The sequence below is a fragment of the Grampus griseus genome (genome assembly GCF_964374135.1).
Source record: "Grampus griseus genome assembly, chromosome: 2".
Taxonomy (NCBI): domain Eukaryota; kingdom Metazoa; phylum Chordata; class Mammalia; order Artiodactyla; family Delphinidae; genus Grampus; species Grampus griseus.
This window is the reverse complement of record NC_139018.1, coordinates 48,756,971-48,775,024: the sequence shown is the minus strand read 5'-3', so window position 1 is coordinate 48,775,024 and position 18,054 is coordinate 48,756,971. Positions and strand designations below refer to the sequence as shown.

Below are 18,054 nucleotides of genomic sequence, written 5' to 3'. Positions count from 1 at the left end.
CATGATTTTTAATCTAGTACTCATATTTTAATATGAGTACTGTTCTGTATTTCTTACAAGTTTAGAATTTTAGGTCATGAATTTATTATGGTTTGAACTTAAAAATTTGTTCCTCTTTAGGAGTCTGGGTTTTATGTGTTTGCTCTTTTATGTTTTAATGAACTAAGATTGATTTTTGTTTCTTTGCACTCAGGGAGCAGCTGGCGCTAGTAGGAAATTGGATGTTTTTGTAATTTAATTTGTTTTATAATTTTTAACATTAAAAGACATTTAAACATAATAAAACTGACTTTCCTCTATTCAGCTTCTCTTGCTGTTGAATATATAGTATAACAAAGTGATCTATTAATTTACTCTTATTTTCTGTTTTTCCTTCCTTGCCCCTTCTCTTTTTTCCAGTCAGAACACATGACTTAGAGAAATGGGATCAGTTTCTTCTGTATACTTTATGTGGAGAAGATTTTCAAGCAAAGGGCTCCATATAAGCTTTCTCTGCCAATAACACCTTAGTTAGAGTTAAGTTCCCAGGGTTTAAGTGCAGCCATTCCTTAAAGCGTTCTTCTTTCAAATCATATTTTAAGATTTCTCTAAGTTAGTCTTCTAGATGCCAAAAACCTTTCAAATCTTTGCTCAGTTTTCCAAGGAGACCTTTTTTTGTGAAATTTATCTATATTTTATATTTGGATATGAATTATTTTATACTATTGGAATTGGTTTCAATTTAAAGGCTTATGATATCTTGAGAATCTGGTTAGTACCATAAAGTGCGTAGGTTTGCCGTGTTGGAAAGTATATCATGATCAACTGATCAACAAGTTCAGCTCCAAAATGTGAGTGAGCAGTTTTCAGTTGTCTAAAAAGACAGCTCTGGAGAGGCCAGAGAGCATGGAGCAGGAAGTGAGGAACCAGCCATTTGCTCTTCAGCTTCTTCCTGTGGTAGTGAAAGCAGTAAAAACACAGATGCTCAGCTCTATCCTTGTATTAGTACACACCTCAGTCATTCTTTCAAGGAAGGGTCTGGGGGTATAAGATGCCCTACAGATTCTAAGTAACCTTACTTTTATTTTGTACTCAGAGTTAATTCTTACTACAGCTACAGCCAGACTGTTGATCTTTGTTGTTGAACAAGTCAATCTCATAAAACCAGTTTACAGCTTCCTTAGGTTTCAGAATAAGAGTTTTTCAGATGTCCTTTTTGGTATATGTGCTGCCGAAGCGAGCACTCAGATGTCCTTTTTAAAAGAGAGATTGCAGGATGGCAAAAAAACATTGGAACAGGAATCAGATGACCTGGTTCTGATTTTGGTTCTACCACTAGCTAGCCATGTGGCTTTAGACATATCCCTTGCCTTCTCTCCATTTCAGCTTTCTCTCAGGTCTAATGGAAATCACTGTTCCACCTGTTTTCAGGATTGATGTGTGCTTGAGAATTCCTGAAGTACAAAGCTCTGGTCAAACTGTCAGATGGTAGAGACACAGTGATAGTTTAAAAAAATATGTATGTGCCATTATGGTGAACAGTCTGTTCTATTCATTATGTTGCTTCTTCAGACAGGAACTCAAGCCAAACACAAATCAGATTCAACAGTAAGGTTGTCTGATCTTGTCCATTTCATGTTTAATTGGTAACATAAGAGAGATGGGAGATAGTTTTAGTTGACGTGATAAGTGGATTTTAGTAGCGTCCTCTTGGTTTGGGGACCTCTTCCTTACCCGTTTCGTCCAAACTGGTTGACTTAATATGCCATTCATAGACAAAAAGTAGCTTTACCCTTCCTGTTCTCTTATGATGCTTTTCCAGTCAAACTCCAACATTCAGTCATGAGTGACAGCGTGGTCAAGTGTGTTATCCTTGAAGCAGTCAAAGAGACACACTTCTCTTCCAGAATGAGTACATTTGTATCCAGGGCTTTCCAAGAGCATGCCCCCATAGTGATGGTTAGAGGAAAAAGAAGGAGTTTTTTTTAAAAAGATTGAAAACTGTACAAGATAGGAAGGCTTTTCATATGAAATATCTCTCTCTTTAAAAGAGTCCATTTGGGAAATCAGAAAATTTTTACATTTTTTACCAGCTTGTTTTCACATGTTTAGATCATTTTTATATGGGTTTTTTAGCAGTCTTATTTTCTGTTCATCTTAAGAACATCATTCCCTTGAAGAAATATTTTGGCATTCATTCTTGTTTTGCATAAGATTCTTCTCCTCTTCCCACAAGGTCAATCCCAAAGGCAGTGCGAGTAATGCTTTATCATTTCTTCATGCTGTTTTATGTGGAGGAGACAGAGAAGGAATAGTCTAAAAGACTTCTCTTCACAAAGCACATGGGTCTTAAAGACCATTCTTCACAAAACACATGGGTCAGGCTCCTCACTTGGAAATGGGTTGGTTCTCATCAGTGTTTTCTAATTTCTTACGTAACAATTAAGGCGGTGTTTCTGCCCTGTTTCATTACTTTGCACTTATGAGATGAGTCCTCTGTGAGCCAAACAAGAGCATGTTTTTCTAAAACCGAGTAACACCCACAGTGTTGGAAGTTAAACTGTAAGTTATAACGACCCCAGAAACTAAGTAAAAGTAAGAGTTGGAATCTAATACTTCTTCTAAATGTTAACATATTTTTAACGAGACATGTTCTGTATTGCAAAAGCAAAATAATTCATAAAGCTTGTCGTTAATGTCTATCCCACAGAACCTTTTATCTTTTAATATCCTGTTGAGTTTTCTTGGTAATATGTGAATTCAGAGTACATTCACAAATCTGGAGGCTTTTTTGAAAAACCCATTTCTTTTCTTTTGAAAAAATCTATCCTTTATCACCTTGTCTCCTTTTTTTTAAATGTGCAGATAATGAACATGTGTATATGGAGTTGTCACAAAAGCTTTATAAGTATTGTCCAAAAGAATGGAAGAAAGAGGCCAGCAAGGTACGACAATACGAAGTCACTTGGGTGAGATTACATTTATGAGCAAAATTCTTTTGATTTTTTAAAAGGTTTATTTTAATTATTATACATTAGAAAAATATCTTAACACTTTATACAGTAAATATTGGGAAAGCGAAATGAATTATAAGTTCTAAAATATCACATTAGTGAAGTATTAATAGCTTATAGCATGTAGCAATAGATTTTGAATATCTGCTAAAATAATATTGGATAATAACCTTTTAGTAATCTTGGGATAATATTTTGAAATGAAAAGCATGGAAAAAGTATTTGTTCCTGTTCTTTGGCCACGTTAGTTGTCAAAACTGATGGTCTAGAAATTATTAGTCATTTTAAAATCCAATTTTACTATCCTTACATTTGATATTTTGTTACTTTATTGAACCAGTGCCTTCCATTTGCATAGGGGAGCATTCACTGGGAATTTACTTAGTGTTTTCAAGATCACCCCCTCGCAAATCAGTAATAATCCCCAGTGTCTAATCCTCAATCCTCCAATTTGTATTTAAGAATTCTTGGAGTAAACTGGAAGGCTACTTCAAAGCCAACTACAAAGTAAGGAACCTGAAGGTCTAAATAAACAAACAGCATGTTAGCATTTGGTATGTGGAATGTCAGACGAACAGAACATTGTAATGAGGAGCAAATGGTCACCACAGGGGACAGAGCTGAGAGAGGAGCTGGATCTCAGCTAGAAATTTCCACTGGCATTTATTTTTATCTTCCCGTATGTTGTCATTGGCATTACAGTGAATGAGTATCAGATATAGTTATAAAACTTCCCGTTTTCACATAAACTTGGTATCCATCTAGGACAACTGAGACAACTGTCTACCCGCTGCAAGCCCCTACTCATTAGAAGTAGATCAAACCTTTTAGTGTTTAAAAAGTTACTTGTAAATAATGGTATTTGTTGTTTTTGAAACCCACTTTTGAAGTAACTAAAAACAGCCTGATTTTTACGCATGTCTTTGTTTAGGGTATTGACCAGTTTGGACCCCCTATGATCATCCACTTCCGTGTGCAGTACTATGTGGAAAATGGCCGATTGATCAGGTATGAGGACAGGGAGAAATTCCGAACCGTTATTTTTCTACAGTACTCATCCTCTAACATATCAGATAAAGTACTTGTGTTTATTGTTTGTCTCCACCTGCTAGAATATAAAAGAGCAGGGATTAAAAAAAAATTTTTTTTTACGCACGCATGTATCTTCAGTCCCTAAAACAGAGGTACAGTAGACACTCAATAAACATTTGTTGAATGAATGAGTGATAATGTTAGACTATCAGTGAAAATGTTAACAATCTCATCAGCTCACATTTTCTCTACTCCACATTTTCAATAACAAATCAGTCACCAAAAAGATAAGAAAGAACTAGCACTCGTGTAAAGTGGAAAGTTGGTTAATGGATTATATTCTTTTCTGGTGGTGGTGTGAGGAGTGGAACAGCAGCAGGAACTCGTTCCTATAAAAATGCATGGGTGTTTATATAGCCTGGTTTTCTTTTCACTTTTGGGGTCTTGCTTCTGTTCTTGGCACTAGCTTTAAAGCTAAGATTACGCCCAGTGGAGGTATCCTGTGAGAATCTTAGATGCAGTTTGGCAAGGGCAGGTAATTGATTCTTTTTCTGGAGGCAGGTGCATGAATAATACTGTGCTCATGATACAGACTCAGAATTCCCCAGTTTAGAAGCTCAGTTTATTATTTATATAGGAGGATTCAGTGCTGGAAGACTTTCAGAGGTGATTTTGTTGGCTGATAGAAAATACTAGAAATGTGAACTCTGTGTTTTACTTATTTATTTTTAAATTTTGAGAAACCCCACGTAAAAGGGACAAAGATACATGTGGCTAATGAGTTGTATCTGAGATTTGCTCTTAATATTTATGTTACTGCCACATGCAAATTAAAAAGTAAAAAATATTAGCCCGTAAAGAATGTTTTTAAAGCAGAGAAACTTTTCTAGTTATTCTCAGTTTATATAAAACTTTTTCTAAGTTTACTTAATTGGAGTGGAATGTGCTGGAAAGAAGGAAAATATATTATTTAGCCAGTAATTAGCCCCCTGGGACTAATGAATGTTTAATTGATCTCCATGCTTCTGCCCTTTTCCCCAGTGATGAGCTAGTCCAATCATTGTGTACTCAACATTATAAAAAGAAGTGCTCTGAAAAGTCATAAGGGAAAAAAAAATTACATAAATGCTTTATTTTTAAATTTTAAACTTTTCATTTTTAAACACAGTCTTGGTTAAAGTAAACCCGTATGTTTTTATTATCATCAACTAATGAGCTATTAATCTCAGGTGAACATTCAACCTAAAGTAATAGGGAGACAAATACTCATTAAATACATACACACACACACACATTTTTTTCTTGCATTTTTACTTTGATCACAGAGGCGTCCTGTTTGCCTGTGACATTTTTTGGAGCTTGACCATATTTTTCCCCAATCAGCACTTCTTACTCAGTGTATTTAATGGGGACTGTATTTATTTCTGACCTCAATGGATTGTAATGAGTGCACTATTCGTATTTCCATTTGTGACGACTATCATGATTCTTACAACATGTGCCTATAAAATCACACCCATAAAGTAACAGCCACTTAATTAAAAAAAAAAAGATTTAAGGAGAGTTTTCAGCTTATTCATTCTTAGAGGGAAAAAAAGACTATTCATAGTTAGGCAAATTCTTTTCTAGTAGGGCATATAAACAGAAATATTTTGAAAAGGGCCTCAGTGTATTTGTAATGTGCTCAGATGAAAATCAAAACAAAAAAGGACAGCATAACATTCAAGCCAGGATTGTCTCCTCAGATTTGTCCTTATTTGTGTCATGTGTGCAGCATTATTGTAGCAAAATTATTTTAATACAGACAACAGATGCCTAGGCTTCTAATACTTGTTCAATGTAGTATATCCCACATTGGAGTGGAATGATTCAGATCTGTTTTCCATTCTCTGAACGAATCAAATGCTATTGGCCATAGGAAGTGTTATTTTTGCAGTCTGGGTAGTCTGACTTGGGGTCCTGACACCCTGCGAACTTGGTGAAGCAGCAGTTAGGCAGCAATCCGGTATTAGCTACAACCTCCCCCTTTTCAGTGAGTGAGGAGGGAGAGGGGAGGAGGGAGCAGGAACAGAAGAGCTCTTGTCACCAGATGGATAGCAGGATTGGGGTTGTTTACATGCCTTTAGATTGTTCCATCAAAATGTGAGTTCTGTTTTATTTTCCTAGTGACAGAGCAGCAAGATACTATTATTACTGGCACCTGAGAAAACAAGTTCTTCATTCCCAGTGTGTGCTCCGAGAGGAGGCCTACTTCCTGCTGGCAGCCTTCGCTCTGCAGGCTGATCTTGGGAACTTCAAAAGGAATAAGCACTATGGAAAATACTTTGAGCCCGAGGCTTACTTCCCATCTTGGGTAGGCACTGTTTTCAAATTCTGAAGTGTTTTCTCTAGCACATTTCTAGTTCATTGTGTGGGTAGTCATGCTGCTACAAGAACTGGGAACGCAGATGTTTGATGGCCAGTACACCCTCCGTGACACCCAGATACACATTTCATACTTGAGAGCGTGGCACCTACAGTCTCTCGATGGACTCAATCTGCTTATGGGTTATGAGGAAGAGGATTGCTATCCATCGTAAAGATGGTGGAACTCGGTATTTGCCAGCCTTCTTTTGGCATTTACATGGCCTTGACCGTCTTATGTCCTCTTAATTCAAGCAGCATTTTTTCCCTTCGAAGGGAGAAACACATTACTCTTTAAAAGGTGAGATCATTCACAGCTTCTCCTGTGTTGAGGAAACAAATATAAGTAAACTGCTTGATCTGACCGCCATCTCCTTCACTCTCAAAAGAGGAGCAACCCCCTTATTTCAGCAAGAAAACTTAGGTTATTTGAGCACTGACGGTCTCAGAGGTCCTTTCTCCATCCCCACCCTGTTGATATCGCTTCCCATTCTTCCTCTAGGTCTCTGCCGAGACGTCTCTCTCTCCCATATCTTCAGCCTCTACCCCAACTAACTCTTCTTAAGTCAGGACATACTTTGTTTGCTTCACACCTCCCCATCCTCAGGGAAGAAAGGAGGGAGGGAAAGAAGACCTACCAATCTCTCCTTCCCTTCTCAGTAAAGCTTCTTGAAAAAGTGACGATGTATATTTGATTTTTTAGCTTCTTTACTTCGACGTGTAATCCTCAACCCACATCCATCTGCCTTCTTTCCTCACCACCCCCTCCACTCATGGTGCTGTCCTTAAAGCCAGCAGTGACCTTTAAATTGCCAAATCCGGTGGACACTTTTCACTTCTTTTCCTGAATTTCTCTGCTGCATTTGACACTTAGTCACTCACATCCCAGGAGATCTCCTCCAAATTAATGCTTTTTACAACCACCTATGTACTGGCACCTCCTGAATCTGTTTCTCTCCCCTATGTCTGTAAGACAGCTGTTTACCCATAGGCACCTCACACTCAGAATGTCCCAAATCAAATTCATCTTCTTCACACCTCAATTCTCTGCGTTCCCTACCCCTGTGTTCCTAACCTCAGCCAGTGGCACTGCCATCCACCCGATCACCTAGAAACTTGAGTCGCTCGGGGCCCTTTCTTATCACCCTTCTTTCTCCCTGCCCCACCCAGTCAACGAGAACATCCTCTAACAGAAACCCTTGATTCCGCATCACCCAGCTTAAGAAATAAGATTCGCTTGTATTTTTGTTGCTCTTAACTTCCTAAACATTACCACGTGTCCTCCCCGTAGTGGTTCTTCATGTTTCCCAGGCTTCAGCTCTCATCAGCACTCCTGCAGTTGTCCCTGTTGTCACTGCTTCAGGCTTTACTCACAGCTTGCAGAGGAGTTGTTTTTGCTTCTGATTTAAACCTTCATCTTCGGAGTGAAGCCCAGGCTCCCAAGCATGACCTAGGAACTTCCCAGCATGGGTCCCTGCCAGCCTTTCCAGCTTCCTTTCTGGTTGTCCTGCACCTTGTGTGTTGTGTTCTAGCAACACCCAGCAATTCCTGTGGTGTTTCACACATTGGACCTTTCTGTCTGCAGCTCCTTTAGCTGGTGAGGCCCCCTCCCTGTTTCACCTGGCTACTCCTGCTCATCAGCTCAGGTGTGGTTCCCTGGGCAGACTGTCTAGGTGCCCAGTGCCCCTCCTCTGGGCTCAATAAGACCCTGAACATAAGTATTTTATTTTCAAATGCTCTGTTTGTCTCTTGCACTCAGTGATCTAAGTATTTCTTAGCATATTCTAAAGGACAGGCATAAACTTAACCTTTTCTGTTTCTTCAGCATTTCACATCACGGTGCTCAATATAAGCTTTTGTTCACTGGCTGACAGTGCTTCAGTTGTTCAAGAAAACCCACAAAAGATGTCAGGCTATTACATAGCAATGTCTGTTGGGCCAAAGTTAACCTGTATTTACATTCCCTTAGTTATCATCAGGTACTCAATGACCCTTGGTCTTTAAAGCAGAGCTTCCCATTAGTGTGCCATGGCACCCAGGGTGCTGAGATACCAGCTTCCTCAACCCTTGCGATCACCAAAATCATCTACTTCATTGCCCTTACAGATATTATTTTCTAGGGGTTCTTTGACCTGAAAAAGGTTGACAAGTACTGATTTAGGTGATCTCCATGTAAAAGGAACCTAGAAAGAAAAATCTGTAACTTGAGTTCTCAGCAAAACTTGATTATTGGCCAATAATAACTCATCATGTTTAATTCTCCTTAAAATATTCATAGGAAGAAACAAAACATCAGTAACTATAAAAACAATAATAAAACTAAAAATTCTCTAATTTTCAAATCCTGGTCATTTTAAGCACTAAAATGCTTTTTGTTCACTTTGCATAATTCTTTCCATATTTTATAATCTTTGTGAAATCAGCTAAGACTTTTATCAACACCTTTCTTTGAACCTGCAGCTTCTGGATACTATATATTTTTGATATCTAAAAGCTTTGACTACTGTCTGTTGAAAACTGAAGTTGCAGTGAATTGTAATGAATATTTGAGTGAAACTGTTTTCTCATAAGCATTTGAGTAGAGTGTTCATATCAGCCTCTTATGCAAAAACTAGAAATGTTTCTGAGAATTCCTCGCAATCCCCTGCTTTCTTCGGATTAACATTTAGAAGCTCCCACTCTGTGGCTGTAATTTTAGAAGAGTTAAGTAGGATCCGGACCCTGAAGATGTGCTGACAGTGGCTGCATTTCATGGTACCAATAATTCTGCAAGTATAAGCAGTGAGGTGGACAAAACTGTGCAAGTTTGCATGGTTTTTCTTTGTTGGTGATTTTAAAGCCAAGAGAACATATTTTCCCCATTTCTTGTGATTTTTCTTCTTAGATATGGAGTACTACAGCTAAATTGACTCTGTAGCTTCTAGTATTAGCTGATTCAGCCAGGTCACATAACAGATGATCAAAAAAGAATAAGCGTGGGAATTTTCTAATGGAAATCAGCCAATTTACATGGCCTGTTTTCGGTTCTCATCATTTGGGAGATGAGGGTAGTATTTGCATCCCTCCAACAAATGTTGCATTGCGCTCCCATTGTATTCCAACAGGTTGTTTCCAAGAGAGGGAAGGACTACATCCTGAAGCACATTCCAAACATGCACAAAGATCAGTTCGCACTGACAGCTTCTGAGGCTCATCTTAAATATATCAAAGAGGCCGTCCGACTGGATGATGTTGCCGTTCACTACTACAGATTGTATAAGGTACAAAACTGCAGTAGGTCTGCAGCCATACCTCCTTGATCAGGAGACGTTTTTATTTAAAGTTGTCATTTTAATTTTTTTTAATGGGCTTTTAAAAGAATTTCATTTCAACCGCTGTTTGTCATCATTGGTCAGTCTTGGAGTCAATGATGCTTTTCCTCAGTCCTGGGAGCAGACTACAGGAGCAGTCCTGTAGTCTTTTTAATGGTCCTAGTATTGAGATAACAAGTGGCTGTAAATTGTGCATCTGGCTTTTCAGCGATTATGAAATAGTTATTTTTCTCTTTCCCAAATCCGCATTTCTGCCTTGGGGAGTAACATTTGCAACTTGTTCGATCAGTAATTTTTAATACTCCTTGAAGTGAAGCCGTACCTGCATGTATCCATTAGTAATAAGAACATCGCCACAATAGCTAATGTTTATGGAGTATTGTGTTTATGGGGCCACTTTATAGTTATCCTCTTTTAAAAATCCTTAACTATAAGATAGGACTGTAATCTTCATTTTACAGACCAGGATACACACCAAAGATCACAAAACTAGTAAGAGCCAGAATTCAACCCAGGTCTACTTGACAAGAGCCTGTGTGCTTAAACCACTGACTCTGTGCTGTCACTCTAAAGTTTGATACTGCCTTTCTCCTGTGTCCTTGTGTTTTGTGTTCTTGTGTCTCTAGCCTCATTTTTCCATCCTGGGTCAGAGGTCACAGACCCAAATAATAACTGGGGTGGGCTCTGCAGGGAATCACTGGCAATATGTTCTGTCTTCTCTCCTGCTTCTCCTTCCCACTCCTCTCCCTATTTCACAAGTATCACTTCCATGGCAAGAACCCTTGAATTCCCATTTAAGTATTCAAAGGTATATTTATTCTCCAACCAAATAGGATGAAGTGGTTCAGAGTGTGATCTGTTGGGCCTACCTTTCTGGGATTAAATCCCAGCTTCACCCCTTACTGTGTAACCTTAGGCATGTTACTTAGCCTCTCTGTGCTTTAGTTTCCCCATAGATAAATGGGGATGGTAACAAAGCCAATAAACTCTGAGGTTTATTGAAGACTAAAGGAATTAGTGGGTGAAAAGTGTTTAAAAACAGTACCTAGCACGTGTTAGGCATGAAATTAAACGTGTTGCCTTTACCATTATTATTGTTATTATTAGGTTTGTTATCTCTCCTACATCCTTTGTGGTAAGATTAACGTAACTAGACAATTGGAGACTAGACCGTAGTTTGGATATATTGCTGGGTAATTTTCCTGGCTGGTTCAAAAGACTTAAAAAGAGAGCAAAGGATGTTATTTTTTCTCTTTCATGCGCAAGAGATGCATTGTTAATGCCCTGTCATCTTTCAAAGGCATAGAGTTCCACAAGATCTCTTCAGCTAAATTCCTGGAAGACTGAGTTCTTTTTTTTCTTTTAAGGGAGTTCATTGTGACACCTCAATTTATCTGAGAAAATGCAAATAAATGACATTTTTTGACAATAAATTTATATTTTTAAATGTATTAGAAGTATGAATGATATATCAGAAAGACTGTGGCTTTATAAACCCTCCATCAGCAATCACTCTTGCTGGGATCCTAGGCAACTGTTGCTACAATCCTGGGCATCTGTTAAGTGGAAATGATCCTATACATATCACAGGTTGGGAAGATTCAACAAGATGGTGAATCTGAAATAACCAGATGGAGTGCCTGGCACATTAGTGAATGCTCAGTAAATATTGGTTGCTTTTTATTTTGTAGGGAAGCTTTGGTATTTTAAAGAATCCTATTAAGTTCCTATTAGGAATCCTTTAGTGAAGTAGATATCTTCAGTTTATCTTTCATGTAAAAATTAATTTTTCAATTTGCTTAAAGTGCACTACTTTTGTGTGTCATAGAAAATCATTCTGGTCTGCTTAAAACAAGATAACTAATACTAGTGAACTGAATGAGGTGGGGAAGTAGATATGTTTTCCTTATAGGCAGAATTTTCATTCTTTAAAGAAATCACGTGGCCACCATTAAAACTGCTTCATTTAAGTCCTGTTAATAAAATGGAGACAGAAGACAGGAAACTTAAAACAACAAGAACAGCAACAAAAACCTCTGTGCCTCTTTCCCAGTAATATGCACCTCATACACGCACTACCAGCATTTTTATGAGCACAATCTTATTTCAGGAAGCAATCAGAACAGCCTTGAAAGGGAAATTGGCCTAAGCTCATAGTGATGGATTTGTTTCTCCTGTTAAACCTGTACTGTGTGTGCCTTTCTTGATGTAAAGAGTATTAATGGGAAAAAAAAAGCCCCAATAGTGAAAATAGGCTGTGGCTTCTCTTTACTATGCCAGGTAAGGATGCATTTTCTAAAAATATTCCTTTCCATGATCATGCAAAAACTGGCAGTAAATGTAATAAAGATCTGCATGTACTCATTTATTGTTTTTATTGAGAAATCTCATAATGAAAATATTTTAGTTACTCAGCAATTTTGTTTTCTAGTTTGAACTTTACACCTTATATCCACTTGTTACAGATGAGCACTTAGAAGATGTGGCCAAGTTCAGAATACATTCTTAATTGTACAATTTTTTCCCTTATACTTGTTGTAGTAGTTTTTTTTTTTTATGGTTTAGCTGGTAGAATGTATATCATATTGGCAAGTGATAATTGAACTTCTTAAACATAAGTATTTTCTTTCAAGACTAACTGAATGTAAAGCTTTTATAACTTTATTAGCTATCTTCATGAAAGGGCATTAACTATTCAGGCTTGCCTCTGACTTTGTTTTCAGAGTTGGGAGATTTAACCAGTTTTAAACATATAAAGTCTAGTACATCTCAGAATATAACTATGACCTTATATTCAAGATTCTAACTTCTGAAAAAAGATTAAGCATAAGAGAGAAGATTAAAGAAATGATGTAAAAGCAGCAAAATAGTCTTACTGGAGTTCTCAGTAACACAAATATTTAGAATATTGTCAGATATGAAAGTGTATATAATATAGTAAAAACACTAAAACTTTGAAATCGCAGGGATTTAGAAAGTAGAAAATACCATTACTGATTTAATATGTGCCCATGATTTTCTTAAATCTTATAGAAAACAAGGAATGCAGAAAGACAAGCAAAGTTATTTTAAGTCAAAAGCTTTCTAATCCTGAAATTTATCTTTGGTTCTTTTCTTTGGTGCTGAATTGTTCATTATAGAAGAAAAATATACTTTTTCATACAATTTTATTCCTATAGGATAAAAGGGAAATTGAAGCTTCTCTGACCCTTGGATTGACCATGCGGGGAATACAGATTTTTCAGGTTAGTTAATGAGAAATAAAGTGTCAAATGGCATCCACTATGTCTTACTCTGGCAGTGTGCCTGCCTGGTCCTGTGATAGGTTCACTGGTCCATTTCCAGCCATTGATTGGTCATTACTTCCTATTTGTCTAGCACAGATGTAGATAAGGTGGGATAGTCGAAGTGAAGCAGTCTGATCCTTGACACTAATAAGTCCTCTAGAACAGAAAACAACAAACCAAAGATTGGCCACAGTTCATCACTCACAGATCATTAATATCCAGACATTTTTCTTTGTGTGTCATTAATTTTTAATATTCTTTTTTATCATCTGGTGCATCTATAACTGTGGAAAGAAAAATGACTTTTTAATACAGTGACTGACCAGACATTTCAATTTCCGTTACAATTTTTTGATAAAACGTGTCCCTTGAGTAAGTAGTTACCATCATCCTTTTACAAGTGGGATGGTTTTATGCTACAGCCATAAACAAGGGAGAGAGATGCCTCCCTCTGTGAGACCTGGGAGAATATAAGGATGCCTTGTCTTCGATATAGGCAAAATATCCAGTTATGAAAGTCTGAGTGCCTTATCTCATCTCTTGAATGCCTGAGTCTTCTGGACTTTTTATTTAAATTTAGGGATAGGCCAGAAGGGAAAAGATTGCCTTAAAAGGGCAGGTTAACACAGTCACTCAGGAACCAAAAGCGACAGAATTGTATCACTCCTCTTTTAATTACTGTCTGCATATCTCCAAAGAGAGTTGGGGACCTCTTTCAGATGTTAATTACTGTATTTTAGTTTTCTGGGAAAGAAGTTAGAGCTATTTTAGAATATCTGTCAGTTTCCTCAGTAGCTCTCTGTGCATTACTTGTAAGAGTTATAAGTAACTCTTATAATTCTTTCCACAGAATTTAGATGAAGAGAAACAATTACTTTATGATTTCCCTTGGACCAATGTTGGAAAGTTGGTGTTTGTGGTGAGTTTAAAATAACTGACTTAAAATACTCAGTTTTTTGTTTTTGTGGACTTGTATTGTTTTTTGTTTTGTTTTTTTAAACAAAATATTGTTTCAGGCACAAAACTTGATATTTTCTCAAAATTGAAGATGAAAATAGTTAGCTGTCTTATATTCTTATGCATGTGGTATAATTATAATCCTTGCCACTTTTCAGTAGTGAACCTAAAACACAGAGTCTTATAGCAAAAGAAATTACTAATTTTAATTTGTGTATATGGTCCCCACCACTCTACCCTAAGTTATTCTAGTTTCAGAAGAAATGTGATGGGGAAAAGTTCAAGATGAATTCATCAAACAGAATTGTTTTTAAAAATGTACAGCAGAGGGATTAGAAAACAGAAAGCTGTAATCAGAGGGTAAATTACTCTTAGCATGGGGGTTGGCCATTTCTTGTGGAAGTTAACTTCTCTTGAGCAAAGAATAAAGAGTGATATAAAAAGATGTTTCTATTAATATCTGTCTGTTGAAACTCATCATTATAAAGAAAGGACTGCAATTCTTAACAGGAAAAGTACTTTTACTTTTAGATTATTGAGAATGATACACTTTCTTTTGTTGGAGCAAATTCTTGATTTTTCCCAGCTGTTTCACTGTTTTGTCAGCTGTATCCATTTGGGCGAGGGTTCAAAGAATTACAGTTAATTATATGTATTTCTAGTGGTCGTTAAAATTCATAATTTCGCTTTGTTCAGAAATTATTGGAAAAAATACACAAAGAAAGGAGGAAGATAAGGATTAGGACACATGTGCTTCTTTCTTTCCATCAGGAAGATGGCCTATATAAATAAAGGGCTCTGTTGCCAGATAGCATTTGGGCACTGACTCCACACTGCCCTGGGAGTTAAAAGACCTGTTTCTGACTTTACATTGGGCACAGTCCAATCTGATTTCACTTCACTCATACATTAAATGGGGCCTGACCTGCCTCCTACTCACTGGCTCTTTCTCGTTCAAGCTCTTTGGGAAAGGAGTGGAGCTATTTATAAATGAGCAAATTATTACCCCACTTGCCCCCTTCATGTCCCCAATTAAGAAGTAATAAAATACATTTATAGAAATTGAATTCCTTAAGGGTCCTGCACCCAGTGGTTCCTGAATCTAGTTGTGCATCACTCGCATCTGAGGAGCTTATTTAGATTTCTGGGCCTCATCATCCTCACCTAAGAGATTTTTGATTCAGTTGGTCTGGGGTGGAGACCAGGAATCTATTTTGGCAAACTTCCCAGATGATTCTTCTTGCAGCCAGCCCAGCCCTGCCTGGTTGTGTGACCCTGGGCAAATCACTTAACACCTCTGTGCCTTGGTTTCTTCATTCCAAAATGGGGATAATTGACTGTCCCCGCCCCCCACCCCATAGACTTGTGAGGATTAAGTGAGTTAATACATGCTTAGTGCTCATTAAGTGTAAGTTATAAGCATTCTAGCATTGACATCCAATGTTGGTTCCTTTTAAAATGGGAAGTCGAGAGGTAAATTCCATCCATGTCTGAGTTACACAAACCCATATTGCTTTGCACTGACTTTAAGTGTGTAGTTAGAATATGCCTCCCTCTTTGTTTTATCTCTCCTCTCCAGCTGAGAATCACTGTGCCTGGAATATTCCTTTCTGTAGTCCTGCTGCCCTATTCATTGTCAGGAAAGTTAAAGGAGTTAGTAACATTCCATAACTGTAAGGAACTTTTCCAAACCCTTGCCCTCAACTTAGAACTTTATGTGAATGATCCCAAACCTAGTGAATGAGATTCCTCTACTGACAGAAAGATACTTACGCTACTTCCATCTCTTATTTCTCCTTCCTGTCTCATCCCTCTAACTGTCCTTCCGGCTTCCAGCTCCCTCTTTTATCCAACTAGAGAGTTTTTCATTTTTTCTAAACCCTAAATAGATATCCTTTATTGTTCACTATCATAACTCCTTTATTTCCTTACCAGAATTTATCATAAGCTGCAATTATTTTATGTGTTTATTTACCATCTCTCCCACCAGAATGTAGTGACATAGGGGTAGGGACTTTGTCCTCTGCGCTGTTATTTTCTCAGGGCCTAGCAAAGTGTTTGGTACATTGTAAGTGTTCAACAGATACTTGAATGCATTACACTTCGAGAATTTGTTGTCTTGTTTACTGAGTTAGGGTGTTGGGATTACATTTAAGGATGCTTTTGTGATGGGCCCTTCTCTTCTCCATTATGTAAATGGCCTGGCCAGCCAGAGAAACCAAAGATGGAACCAGAAGACCCTGGCTAGGCACTTCCCTGAATTTTTGGTAATCCTCTGTCCTGTGACGTTTTTGAAAGGGAAAACAGTCATTTATCCTCCGGGAATTTTGGATGGAGCTTTATACATTTATTTCTGAGTCTGTAGTTTTCCTTACTGACTAGAAAATGAAGGGGAGCTTGGCACATCGGATACTTTTCTTCCTGATCTGATTCATGCCTTCCCCCCACAGGGGAAGAAGTTTGAGATTTTGCCAGATGGCTTGCCCTCAGCCAGGAAGCTCATCTACTACACAGGGTGCCCCATGCGCTCCAGACACCTTCTGCAGCTCCTGAGTAACAGCCACCGCCTCTACATGAACCTGCAGCCTGTCCTGCGCCACATCCGGAAGCTGGAGGAAAACGAAGGTCCTGCAGGGTCTCGGGCGGGAAGCAGATGGTGCTTTTGCCACCCAGGGCCCCGTACCCTACAGCTGCCAAGAACTGGGGCTTTAGTCTTGTGAAGAGTGGGACCTGGGGACCGGCGTCTCCAGATCCCCAGCAGCATTCCTGTTTCATCTCAGCACTGTCCCAGAAGGCCCACAGTGCTAGTCAGCATATCCGAGATTATCCCTGCCATTTAGCTACCTTCGAGAACAGTCTCTGTAAGGTTTCCCCACACTTGGCTTGAGAATTCTTGCAGAAAGCCACCACATGAAGGTGCAGGCCAGGGTTTCTGTGCATATCAGCTTTTATCTGCATCTCAGAGCTTTGTTTATACACTGATCCACCTTGGTGCTGTTATCCACAGGCTATCTGGAATTCCTTCCAGTGTGATTATTCCTTAGGTTAGAGTGACAATAAAGGTGGGTCACAGAATGTCTCCAGCCTCTTGTTGACTGCTAGGAGGCCCCGTGTCTGGCTGAGCAAGAAAGACAAACAAAGGAGAGAGAAGTTTACAATTGAGGATCTTGTCAGCCAGTCCTGTGGGAGCTTTGCTGAGACACAGAATAGAGCAGTGCCTTTGGGGCTTCAGAGTTCCAGGCCCTGAAAGTGGGGTCAAGTCATGGTGAAGAGAGGAAGACGGGGATGGGGGCTTCTAGCAGCAGACTTCAACTTCACAGTATTAACCTAATGGTTAACTCTTTATCTCCTGTGGTTACCGTGTTCGGCACACTCCAGCTTCTAATCCCCAAAAATGCTACTTTGCATATTTGGTTTTTTAATGTCTTCGACTTTTTTGCAAACTCATTTTGTAGTAATTCTTGGTAATTCGATTGGATTCTATTTGGGGTATTTGCATGAATATTAGGATGCAGATTCATATTTTAGGTCCATATCGGAAACAGATTTCGTCCTCTCAGACCTCACTTTTCTTAAAGAAGTGAGACAAGTCCCTGTCCTCTTTTTTTTCCTAATTGGGGTATAGTTGCTTAACAATGTTGTGTTAGTTTCTGCTGTACAGCGAAGTGAATCAGCTATGTGTATACACATATCCCCTCTTTTGGATTTCCCGTTTAGGTCACCACAGAGCATTGAGTAGAGTTCCCTGTGCTATACAGCAGGTTCTCATTAGTTATCTGCTTTATACATATTCCTGTATATATGTCAATCCTAATCTCCCAGTTCATCCCACCCCCCTTTTCCCCCCCTTGGGGTCCATGTGTTTCTCTACATCTGTGTCTCTATTTGTGCCTTGCAGACAGGTTCATCTGTACCATTTTCTCTCTTAACAAACAAAAACCTTATAGAGGTTTGCATCTGATTGATTTCTCTCAAAAGCTGTCTGTCAATTTAAATGAGACCCAGTTTGGAGAAGCCATTGTAATTTAAGTAGCAGTTGGAATGTGAATCATTTTCCACTGTCTGCCACCA

The 18,054-nt window shown here is 38.4% G+C and overlaps 1 protein-coding gene across 2 annotated transcripts in view; it reads left to right on the top strand.

The window, feature by feature from the left end:
- Window positions 1–18,054, top strand: part of FRMD6 (FERM domain containing 6) — a 79,435-nt gene that overhangs the window by 50,340 nt on the left and 11,041 nt on the right. Inside the window, exons 4-10 of one of the 2 annotated variants that reach the window (XM_082648091.1) lie at window positions 2,845–2,924; window positions 3,925–4,001; window positions 6,192–6,378; window positions 9,533–9,688; window positions 12,919–12,984; window positions 13,877–13,945; window positions 16,434–16,608. In XM_082648091.1, the coding sequence (XP_082504217.1) occupies window positions 2,845–2,924; window positions 3,925–4,001; window positions 6,192–6,378; window positions 9,533–9,688; window positions 12,919–12,984; window positions 13,877–13,945; window positions 16,434–16,608 (810 nt within the window). Of the gene's footprint in view, window positions 1–2,844; window positions 2,949–3,924; window positions 4,002–6,191; window positions 6,379–9,532; window positions 9,689–12,918; window positions 12,985–13,876; window positions 13,946–16,433; window positions 16,609–18,054 lie in introns of both variants that reach the window. The other variant, XM_082648090.1, reaches the window with a different exon arrangement.